The sequence below is a fragment of the Pangasianodon hypophthalmus genome, chromosome 30, assembly GCF_027358585.1.
Source record: "Pangasianodon hypophthalmus isolate fPanHyp1 chromosome 30, fPanHyp1.pri, whole genome shotgun sequence".
Lineage (NCBI taxonomy): Eukaryota > Metazoa > Chordata > Actinopteri > Siluriformes > Pangasiidae > Pangasianodon > Pangasianodon hypophthalmus.
In genome coordinates this window covers 5808631-5820702 of record NC_069739.1, presented here as the reverse complement: position 1 = coordinate 5820702, position 12072 = coordinate 5808631, and the positions used below count along the sequence as shown (strand labels likewise).

Below are 12072 nucleotides of genomic sequence, written 5' to 3'. Positions count from 1 at the left end.
TTTCGTTTCTCCGACGTTACCTTCTGAGCGAGGTCAGTGAAGATGCTGGCGAGGACAGACAGCAGTTTGCCCGTGCTGCGGTGAGCGCCCAGACACACCGCCACGTACCAGCGCACCAGCTCCGAGTACACACACAGCATGGGCTCCAAGCGAACCAGATCCCTGCAGGCCTCCCTCAGCTCCTGCTCATCACACACACACACACACACACACACACACACACACACACACACATACACACATGTAATGATTACAAATCATTAACAGTTAATGGGTTTGCATACACAGTTGAGGTCAAAAGTTTACATCCCCCTTTCAGAATCTGCAAAATGTTAATTATTTTACCAAAATAAGAGGGATCATACAAAATGCATGTCATTGTTTATTTAGTGCTGACCTGAATAAGATATTTCACATAAAAGATGTTTACATATAGTCCACAAGAGAAAATAATAGCTGAATTTATAAAAATGACCCTGTTCAAAAGTTTACATCCCCTTGATTCTTAATACTGTGTTGTTACCTGAATACTGTGTTTTTCTGTTTAGTGATAGTTGTTCATGAGTCCCTTGTTTGTCCTGAACAGTTAAACTGCCTGCTGTTCTTCAGAAAAATCCTTCAGGTCCCACAAATTCTTTGGTTTTCCAGCATTTTTGTGTATTTGAACCGTTTCCAACAATGACTGTATGATTTTGAGATCCATCTTTTCACACTGAGGACAACTGAGGGACTCATATGCAACTATTACAGAAGGTTCAAACACACACTGATGCTCCAGAAGGAAAAACCAGGCGTTAAGAGCCGGGGGGTGAAAACTTTTGAACAGAATGGAGATGTGTACATTTTTCTTATTTTGCCTAAATATCGTATTCTTTCCATTTAGTACTGCCCTTCAGAGGCTACAGAAGATAGTTACATGTTTCCCAGAAGACAAAATAAGTTCAATTTACCCTGATCTTCAAATTCAAAAAGTTTTCCTCTTATTTTGGTAAAATAATTAATATTTTGCAGATTCTGAAAGGGGGATGTAAACTTTTGACCTCAACTGTTACAAATAATCTAATAATAAGAGAATATTAATTATTTAGCAATCGGATTAGTTGATCTCTTTCCCAGTAGTTGAAGCAATAACAAATTTATAAATAAATAGAGTGTAAGTATTTCAATTCATTTTAACTTCTGACTGAGTACAGCGTACTCTTCATTTTTTTTAATTTTTTAAAATTTTTTAAAATTTTTTTTTAATTTTTTGAGACAAAGTTGTAGTAGAAGAGCATTTTGCCCTTGTGTGTATATTCAACAATAGAGAAGCACTGAATAACCTCATTCTGGGTTAAATTCCAGGTGACGTCAGATTTCTCGAAAACCGATGTCTTTAGTCGAATTTGACATTTCATCATATGGGATTAACAAGACTGCGTGTAAATGCACTCGCTAGCACAGGTAGCTTTATCATAGTTACAATACACACTGGCATGAACGTGGACCTACGCTGGTTTTAGTCCGTCTGATTTCAGCGGTCTTTTAAGATGACTGCTTTTTCGCACTGTATAATAAAATCTTGGCCGAATTTTATAACAAAAATTGCTTGTGTTGTCACGTCAGATTATACGAACAAGATCCGTGTGATCAATCAGTGTGAACTGAGCTCTTATAGAAAATGGCATCACGTTGAAAAAGAAAAAGTTTTCCATTTCTGCAGTTTTGCACCATCCTATGCCATCCTCCTTTATCGCTTGCTGTCCTTGGTCATGCTAAGACCACGTATCTGAACTCGCAACAAATAATTCCTCGACGATTTTTGTGCGTGATAGCAAAACAGTGCAAAGGCTTTAGTGTCTTCTTGCATACATCCACTGGAAAAAATATTTATGAACTAAGGAAGAGCTTACCCCTAAGTGCCGTGCTGGACACGTGTCTCTGAAGGATCGCAGCCTCTCCAGCAACCTCTCCACGACCTCAATGACCTCAGCCAGGGAGAGACACGATACGTCTCCACTCAGGTCCTCCTCCAGTAACCGGCTCAGGTGTCCCGGCTTCAGGAGCTCCTCAGCCACCTCAGAATCGCTCTCTGGAACGAAAGCACACAAATATAGAAAGTCATTCAAGTCAATATTTTTTTTTTTTCTGGATTTACATTAACAAAGATTTTCTACAGATGATAAATAAAATGTCTTCTTAGTGTGTATCATTTTTCATCTGGAAGCACGTGTATGCTTTGTTTACGATGACACACCTTTCCTGCTGTCCCGTGGCTGCTCCTCCTCTCTCTCTTTTTCTCTCCTCTTCACCAGACCCTGCACGGCACACAGAACCGTGTTTATGGTTCTCTCCAGTTGCTCTGAGAACTCGGCCCGGAATGACGTTGCGGAACCTGCGAGGCATCAGATCAAAACATGACGGATTTTCTTCTAGGAAAATAATCAACATATGGTTGCTTATCACACGAAGGCATTATTCCGATCTCAGTAGCACAGTACTCAGGTTAACTGAATAATTTTGATGTTAGCCAGGCTAGAAGCTTCTTTAAATTCTGGCGACTTTTGTTCAATTCTATTTAAATTGCCCGTAAGTTCTAGGAGGTATTTCCTCACGTTTGGATGATGTTCTGAGTGGTAGCAGTTGTGATTTCCAGGCTGTGAACTCCATGACACAGGTGTTCACCTCCATCCTGATGCCGTGTAAGCCTCGTGTCAGACATGGCTGCGAACGAGGCAAGTCACTGCCATCGAGGTCAAAGAGGTGCTCCAGAGCCACCATCCGGTCTGCTAGCGCCCCCAATCCATGCACACATGAGCAGCACTCCTCTAAGTGCCTCCTGGGAAAAAAACAAAAAAAACAAACAGCACTGTGATTAGTGAGAAAACTGGAGCTTTTATTCTGCTTTGCCTTCCTTCAGTGTTACATCGCACTCGTTGAAGTAGTTGTTATATTGTTAGAAAGTCACCACGTGGTTAGGAGTCTAACCTGGTTTGGATCGCTCTTTGTGTAGATTCATGACCCAGGGCGTTAAGCCGCTCCTTTAGCTGTGTGCTCTCGCTCTGCAAAGCCTCTATGCTCTTCACGGCCTCCATCCAGCTCGCCTCGCCCCGCCTCATTAGACACGCCTGAGGTTGGAGGTGAGCTGACAGAGGCGTGGGGTGGCTCAGGGTGGCCTCGCCCTGCCCGCCCTCACCCTCGCCCTCTCTGGACGGGCACAGCGTTGCAGAGGAACCCTCGGGACAGCATTGCAGCACCCAGGAGAGCTGCCGCAGGGCCGCGCAGCACTGCTGCGCCAGCGTCCGCGCCTTCACCACCCAGCTGCTGAGAGAGTCCTGAGGGGGAAGACCGCTCTCGTCTTTCTCTCCCAAGGCCGTGTGAGACCGGATATCCTGTACGGCGTCAATCAATCTTCTGCAGGGTTTAAAGCAGGAAAAATAGGAAATGCCCAATTGAGCAATGAGAATAAATAACCTGATTAAGATCCAGAGATGGGAATGACTCTACACTCGTTTTTCATGAAGCGTTCGACGAGGACTGTACCTGAGGTCCACGAAGTGTTCCGTTATTTTGGCGAGTCGGCGCCTTTGCCTGAGCAGCAGTTTGAACAGGTGAGAGGAGAAGCCCCGGCATCGCTCCACATTACCCAAACCGAGTTCCTACACAGACACACACTTACGCTTATCACTGCGCCAAGCCACACAAACATACCTTTAGTGATTTATCAAATGTCCTGAGAGTAGCAGCCTTGCTGTAATTATATAGCAAATCATAAAATTAATGAGATACTACAATTCTCTATACAGTATACAGATTATCAAGTTTAAAAATCTAAAACAAATCCATAAATTAAAACGCATAGGACTAGCCATTTAATTAGCAAAAGTATTGGCACCCTATAAAAGGCGGAATCGCTAGTATATGTAGACGGTAGATGAAGCACTGCAGTGGCTGAGCTGCATTATTGTGAGATTCAGCACACGCTGCATGCAGAAAGTGCTCTCACTCCTTAGTTGTCATTTTGGCATCTTCAGCTCTCTTTGCTTTTTATGGAGTTGCGTGTGTCACTAAATGTAAATCAGCTATGCCGTGAACGCATTTGTGGAAATATTTATTAACATACAAACGTGCGTACGAATAAAATCAGTGTTAAATCAGTGGTAAATTTGACAGGAATATTTAGTCGCCTGTAAAAACATTTACATACAACCTTACTAAAAAAGACTGATAAATAGGCCCATTAGGTTCATTATTGGTTTATGGTTTGGTAACTTTATGTCCTATTGTGTTTTCAGAGAGGAGAAGAAAAATCACGGCAGTAAACGTGCAAACCTTTACAGCTGCCTGCATTGCAGCTTGCATGGCATTACGTCTGGCCCAGGAGCGGTAGAAATATTTCTGACAGCCGTCCCATGTGCCAGTCATCTCAGCAAACAGCCTAGAGAAAGGAAAAAAAAAAGGACAAAAGGTTTAATGTGAATTTTTCTTTTTATATTAATGCTCTTGCTCCATTTTCTACAGATAAATATTTTGCAACAGGTCAATTTCACAAATATCCAAGAAGCATGTTTAAACACTGCACAGGAGGATGGTAATGCACTCTGTTCCTGCACTTTTGGAACGAGCACTCTCTCCATCTGGCTGTTTTTTTTTTTAATCACTTCTATATAACGATATTCATGTAAGAAGGAGAATGTACATGTTTTCTGTGGGTTCCTGTGTTTTCAGTGCAGCCAGTGTTGTTCTCATTTCTACAGGCTGCAAAAACAGCGGTTCCTCCGGATCTGCTGTACGACCCCATGTCAAGCCTTTACGATACGAGAGACCTAAAAAACAAACAAACAAACAAACAAAAAAAACGAAGAATAAAAATAAATCCAAATTATTGCTTTATTGGTAGAATAGAAGCAAGTGGGCTTGTTTCTTCTCCAAGCCAAACAGGAAGTGACAAATATTAAGAGAAGATCTTTAATTTGTGGTTTTAAATGATTAATCATGAACAATTTTTGCTGTAAAATTCTGTTACATTTCTGAAACTTATGTCATTTTGCATTTATTTCATACGAGTCATTATACTGTCTAGTTTATTATTTTTTTTTATCGTGACCTATGGGTCACCAACATTGCAAAAATATTCCGTTACTTAAAGCAACCTTACAATACATGATAAACATCACAATATTTAGTTTTGCTAACAAATATTTAATGAGGAAAAAAGGGAAAATTAAACGTTTGGTATAAATTTGATTGAATCAAATTTTTATTTGAAGAATTATTTATAATATTTGCAATGAACAATTCTTTCACCAGAGAGATTCAAATAAAATGGAATTCATTTCGCATCGAAATGAAGAGAGCATCATGATGTTCATGCGTCAATATCATATTGTTGTATTTGATTAATCTGATGATTTATTTACTGCAGCACTGACCGATCTGCGCCAGCATCTTAAAGAGGTCGGCTAAAGCTCGCTGTTTCTGCAGCAGGATGTGTTTCGCTTCAGCTTTTTGCCTCTCCTGCTCTAGAGAGCGGTCCACTGTCAAGCTCTGCAGTGCCTGAACGTTGGCAATGATCTCCACTAAACACACACACACAAAGCAAGAAGAATGAATGACCGCATACAATAAACTTTCACTGGCTCATGGGTTAAATAAGCTCCATTCAGTTCAATAAGCTCCATTCAGTTGTCAGTGTGTCACCTGTAAACTGGTCGAGGTCCTCCGACAGCTCGGGCAGAGGCGTCTTCTTCACCAGCTGCACACACATCTTCCTCATCTTCCTTGTGAGCGAGGGTAGACGAGCCTGCAGCGATGAGGGCTCCATGCCAGACGTGACCTCCTCTGGACCATCGCTCTGAGACAAAACATCATAATATCAGTATGTAAACGTCTCAGAATCTAAAACAGACTCTGTCACGCAATGCCACACCTGTAGGTCTCTGTGCCGTCCAGGGAGGGCGCTCTTGAGTGCGCGGTGGAGCTGGTGCAGTGGTGTGTCCTCTTGTTGAATGTCCACGCTGTCCATGCTGCCGCTGCTTTTCTGCTCCACCAGCCAGGGAGCGCACGGCTCGGACAACACCGCCTCGAACTTCCTCACGAACTTGAACAAAGTCCTAAACAGGGCACGATGCATGGGCAATTTTTAAAAAAATTATATATATATATATATATATATATATATATATATATATATATATATATATATATATATGTGAATAGTGCTATATGTTCTGGAAAAGCTTCACTATTTCTTATCATTGGTCAAAAAGACCAGCTCATACTTCTTCATTCTCCATAAAAGCGAACAAACAAGATGTACACAAAATGTAACAATAAATGGTCTAGTGTCGTTGCCCAATTCTTTAAACAATAAGTTTTTTTTTTTAACCTGAAGTGATTGTTACCTTGTTTGATATGTAGAGTGTAGTTTTTAATGCTTACTTTCTTAGTGGAAAGGCGGAAAATATTTTATTGCACTGTCAGTAGCACTCATAGTAAAAAAAATTGGAGCAACGGATTAGACGAAACTAAATCCTGGGTTGTTTTGTTTTTAATAAAACCTGCACTGTGTTCCTCACCTGTGTGTTTTCTCCACAGACTGTTTGATTGCCCAAAAACTGACATCATTCCACTTGGAGATCTTCACAAAGTCCTACAATGAAAAATACTCCTATTTAAAAGGGGAGGACTGAAGTAATTGCAATTTTGAAATGTAAAAGTGGTTGTTGAACAGACACTGAATATTTGCTCTTGGTGACTCAGTACTTGCCTTGAGCTCTTTTTCGATGGGCGCTCTCAGCTGCGTGATTCTGGCCTGGACGCTGTCAGAGAACTGAGCGTAGTACTTGTGTAGGTTCCACAGCAAACTACACAGCGAGTCTGAGAGAGAGAAATCATGGTGTTACTTTATTTCTATTACTTCAAGCCAGCTGTCATATGAATCTGGAAAATAAGTATTCACAGTGTTCACTTTTTAAAGCAAAAAAAATGGTACATCTGATATTTTAAGGCACTGTGTACTATTGTCAAGGTCCTTTGAATGCATACCTACATACTTACTACCGTATCTTACTTATTACTTAATTACTTAATTTTCCTTCTTTATATATATAATAAATAAATACGATATATATAAGTAATAAATAAGATACAGTAGGATGTAGGTATATATACACACACACATATACATATGTGTGTGTGTGTGTGTGTGTATATGTATACATACACACACATTTGTATGTATGTATGTACGTACGTATGTGTATGTATTATATTTATATATATATATATATATATATATATATATATATATATATATATATATATATATATATATATATATATATATATATATGAACAAGGAAAATTAAGTAATAAATAAGATACAGTAGTAAGTATGTAGGTATACACATACCTGTGTGTGTGTGTGTGTGTGTGTGTATAAATAAAGTAAAGAAATATATATGTGACATATGAGAAGGAAATAAACTGCAGTGTGGAGAAATAAGCATTCAGACATTTTTGTTGTTATTAAATACAACACTGCATATATGCACTTCAAATTTACACACAATGTCTTTTGACTTTGTACTTATAAATATCAAGAACAAAAGTGCATTCATAAGCCTGATTTTTCACAAAGTGCTCTCAGACTCGTGACAAGGAAGGAGAGAAGCCAGCAGTCACTCGAAAGGAGTTGCAGGACGACCGGAAAGCAGAGAGAGAGAGAGAGAGAGAGAACACTAAGCAATGAGCTTCACCGCAACACTGTGATAGTGAATACTGTTATAAAGCTCTATTTGTGCGACGTGATGCACGGCAAAAATTATCTACAGCTGTAAAAAGCAGGAAGGAAGCGAAGTCTCTCACCGTGACCTTCTTGTTTGGGAGCCAACAGCACATGGCAGTGGAAGGCAAGCAGCATGGCCAAGCGTGTGTGAAATTCGCCCAGTGTGGATCCCTCCATGAAGCCCTGCAGTGTGGACGAAACCGAGGGCAGGGGCATCTCCTTCATACCTCCTTCCTTAACATCTAAGAGCAAAATCACAAAACAGGATAAATCTGGTTCAGGCGTAAGAGTAAATACAACAGCATAGTCAAGAGTCAAGAAATATCCCATTCCCTGATTATTTATCAACTAATACCAGCTACAAGTATCAGCAGGAATGAGAGAGAATTCTGAACTGATAGACAGATCCTATGCTCTTATGTTTAAGCTTCGGTGAGTTTTTAATCGGCTTAAGGAATTTCAATTCAGAGAATTTTACCAGGTTTGGTGTCGGTCCTTTTCTCCAGCAGATATCTCTCTATCAGCTGGTAGATGGAGAACCAGCGCTTGTTGGAGTTCTCCGAGTGCCGCCTCAGAACGTTATCCAGACTGCTAGACCAACAACTGCAAATGCACACCATCTTAAATCAGCTACTTTGTCCAAAAATAAAAAATAAAAATAAAAAAAATACATGCAGCCTAATGATGTGTTAATAATCTGATCTGATGACTGATAAACGTTCGTGTGGATGCATAGATCCTAATAGAGTACACTGAAATGAAATCTCCATTTGACTGAAAGAGTTGGTCAATACGTTTAATAGAAAATTAAATAGACTGGCGTCTCGAATCTGATTCGCGACGTGTGTGTGTAGCTACAGGTTCTTAATTCACGTTAAATGAAAAATGGAACAGCCCCATTGACACTATGCAGAAAACACTGGAGGTTTTAAAATTAACCCAGTTCTCCCATTAAAATTAAAATTAGCAGCCCAACGTAGCACCCCACAAAATCCTGCACTGTTCGCAAGTAATCACAGCAATTGATCTATACAAGCTCTGTGCAATCAAATTAATTCGAGATGGTCTGATGGATACAAAAAGACTGATTGATACCGGAATGTTTTCTACATACTTCAGCTCCAATTTCCTCCACTGGATGATGAGCTGTGTGATGGGCTCCAACTCGCTCCTCAGAGACACAGAGCGACTGGCGTTATTCTCCCAGTCCTGAAAGAACGAGAGAAAATGGATAGATGAAATGAGACCGTGTTGTGTAAATAGTGCGTGTGTTGCTTCGTGTTTCATATCGTTCAATATGTATTGAATCGAAAGCCGTTTCGCCACCACCTAGTAAATACAATCGCATAAATCTTTGTATTCATATATCACTGCTAACTGCGTCCTCACCTGTGATTTGCTGAGCAAGATCTCCAGCCCGTTAAGGAACTTGGCCAGTGGGCTGGACAGACTGAATGCCAGTATCCTCTCTATCACCACGGTGATCTGAGAATCACATAAATAACATAAATAAGCACACACTTGCTCACCAAAACAAAAACAATGTTACTTTCTCTGTTTGTTTCCTCCTCTCACCTGCACCAGCGCCGGGTGTTCAGGCCAGTCGTCTAGACGCTGGCGGACTGCGCGGGCCAGCTGCTCGATGGCAGGAAGGCAGAGCCGAGCCTGGCACATGTTCGGCTGCTGGTAGAAGTCGTACGGTCCTTCGCTCTGGAGCATGAGGCCGGTCGGACCTCCGGAGCCCCGAACCGTGTTCTGCAGCACAGAGCTGAGCAGCAGCTGAGAGCCCGTCAGCTGAGGATCCATTTCACAGTCTGCATATAGAAACACGGCATTATAGCATATGTGACACTGAATACAGAAATCGTGAGAAGACAACCTGTGGAAATTTGTTAAGAATTTATATATGGATTATAGTACATCAGAAGAGAAGATTAAATCCAAGCTTTTTACACTAATTCCTTACCCATAAGATGATAGAAGCGAGCTATTAAAGGTGCAGTGATCTGATAAGACGAGACCAAAGCGCTGAGGTGCTCTTTGCTCCGATTGCACTGTGGATTTGACTGGTACCACAGTGATTGAGCGAAGGCCAGGCACAGTTTCTGATGCACCTGAACGATGGTGTTCTGGCAGCTGGATACTTGGAAGACGCTGTTTTCATTAGACTCCGTCTCTCCGTCATCATCCTCGATAATGATTGGCTGCTCCAGACTGGGTTCTGTGGTGATATCAGCAAAATCCTGAAGAAAAAAGATGGTATATTCATAAAAAAAAAATACAAACAAATAAATAAACAAAAAAAATAACATTTAATAAAGTTTATTAACTCAATGTGAGTTTCAATTCTATGCTAAACAGCCGGTAAATCATTCAGAAATTGGGAATTATATCCATTTATTAGGGTTACTTGCTACTTAAAATAAAGCCTGATGATAATTATGGGCCTAAATGTCATACTTTGCAGTGTTTCTTCCTAAAAACCTCTAGGATGCCATGTGTGACAAGTGCTAAAAAGTAGACTGTTAGTGTAAAAACATGCTTAGGCTAAATTAATGTACAGAGGAGTTGAAGGTGTTGCTCACTTTGTGGTACGTGGGGAAGGAGCGCCTGAAATCGCGCTCCTCCTGCTGCTCCTCACTGAGGCCTCCTCCGTGTAGTTTAGAGCGACTGCGGTACAAACTGGCCTCCTTCTGCTCTTTCTCCCTTGCTCTCCTCTCCTGCTCATCCCACTCGTTCACCAATGCCTGAATACACACCAAGACGTAAGCATATTTAAACATAAACGTCACCCAAAACAACCTACACCCACAAAAAATACATACATAAAAACATTAATACTCCAGTGTTGTACCAGCATTTAGAGCTAGTCATTAAATCTCAAAATATATCCATCTTTATATATCTTTTTTCGGATATCAGCTCAAACCCTCACCTGACACATGTGTCTGAACAGATTTTGTGCCTCCGTCCCGAGCTCTCCTGCACTTATTGCGTGGCTCTGCAGACACAACAGAGCGCTGAGCAGTAACATGACAGGCTCGGGGACCACGCGGTTTACCTCGGTGTCAGGAAGCATCTTCTCCAGCCCTCTAAGGGTGTCCATGCATGTCCGAGAGCACAGGTATTGGGCGCGCTCTAGATCAGAGGTCAGTGCTGGTGCAGGAAAAGCCAACAGCATGGATACAAGGCGAGAGAGACCTGGAAGCGCAGTCAGCGTAGATGCCACTTGGGAGGCCAGCAGACGCATACCGTGCTGCAGCTGCAGAATAGCTGAGCGTAAAGGCACCACGACGTCGGGGTACAGCGGGTACTCGTCGGCCAGGCGCTGGGCAAAACGCTGTTGTGATGCCTGCCACACAGCCTCCTCCTTTAACAGGCCCTGGATGCCTGGCCGGGATTTGTGGCCGGAACCCTGCAGGGCCTTGAGCAGGTGTGACAGCAGGTCACCCACTGCTGCTGGCTGCCCGATGCTGCACAGGTAGTGCTGGAGCTCCTGGTATAGGCGTCCGTACTGGGGCTCAGCCGGACGACACGCCTGTTTACGCCCGAGCTCACAGATCTGTTCTTTAACCTGTTGCATACGGATCCACAGGTACCTGCCACACACAAACATTAGAGGTACAGTTGGTATCATTGACAAAAGTGACAAAAAACATTGTTTAATTCTATTGTTTTATAATGTAGTTTGGATAATGTGGTCCTACCTGATTCGGGGATGTTGGAAGGCATCGGTGGTGCTGCTCTCTTCAAGCTGCACCCCTGTGAGCAGCTGAGAGGACAGACTCCGCCCACTCCATTCGTCTTGAAGTAAGGCAAGCTGAGAAACAATAAACTCGCATTTAGACAGACTGAATAAATGATGTAGGTGTATATTTTACCTTCTGCAGCAGCTTGGCTTACCTCGTCTTGTGCGTATTTGAGTTTGTAAGCCCTCTTTACTGCCGGGTCAAATATCGTCTGTGGAACCCAAACTTGGATCTGAAGCAGGCCCATGTTCACCCAGAACACCCCAGACCGGGCCAGCTGGACCGTGTCACATGCCCGGTTATGGGAGAACTGGGTTAAGCAAGTCACCAATGTGTCCAGGAAGCCTTCTGGGAGAAGGTTTTCAGGCAGGCCTTCTCGTAGGGCGATCTGAATGTCCTTTGCCGCTCCAACGGGGTCCTCGCCTTCGACGAGAGAGTCGCAGGATTCTGCATAGCTCTCCTGTAACCCTGGAGACAGCAGGTCAGAGAGAGCATGCAGCTGCCGGCACAACACCAGGCCCTGCAACCTGCGGTCTGTTAATCTACAGAGAAAGA

The 12072-nt window shown here is 42.3% G+C and overlaps 1 protein-coding gene across 1 annotated transcript in view; it reads right to left on the bottom strand.

Annotated features, from left to right (window-relative positions):
* mdn1 (midasin AAA ATPase 1) overlaps positions 1–12072 on the bottom strand; it is a 50565-nt gene that overhangs the window by 10870 nt on the left and 27623 nt on the right. Inside the window, exons 60-82 of the mRNA XM_026918327.3 lie at positions 11672–12059; positions 11476–11588; positions 10704–11367; positions 10354–10515; positions 9735–10011; positions 9344–9582; positions 9158–9253; positions 8883–8977; positions 8247–8371; positions 7849–8010; positions 6749–6858; positions 6558–6631; positions 5909–6092; positions 5680–5833; positions 5412–5558; positions 4679–4805; positions 4312–4417; positions 3523–3638; positions 2968–3393; positions 2595–2818; positions 2237–2374; positions 1893–2071; positions 21–182 (exon numbers count right to left, since the gene is read on the bottom strand). Coding sequence (XP_026774128.3) covers positions 21–182; positions 1893–2071; positions 2237–2374; positions 2595–2818; positions 2968–3393; positions 3523–3638; positions 4312–4417; positions 4679–4805; positions 5412–5558; positions 5680–5833; positions 5909–6092; positions 6558–6631; positions 6749–6858; positions 7849–8010; positions 8247–8371; positions 8883–8977; positions 9158–9253; positions 9344–9582; positions 9735–10011; positions 10354–10515; positions 10704–11367; positions 11476–11588; positions 11672–12059 — 4468 coding nt within the window. The remainder of the gene's footprint in view (positions 1–20; positions 183–1892; positions 2072–2236; positions 2375–2594; positions 2819–2967; positions 3394–3522; positions 3639–4311; positions 4418–4678; positions 4806–5411; positions 5559–5679; positions 5834–5908; positions 6093–6557; positions 6632–6748; positions 6859–7848; positions 8011–8246; positions 8372–8882; positions 8978–9157; positions 9254–9343; positions 9583–9734; positions 10012–10353; positions 10516–10703; positions 11368–11475; positions 11589–11671; positions 12060–12072) is intronic.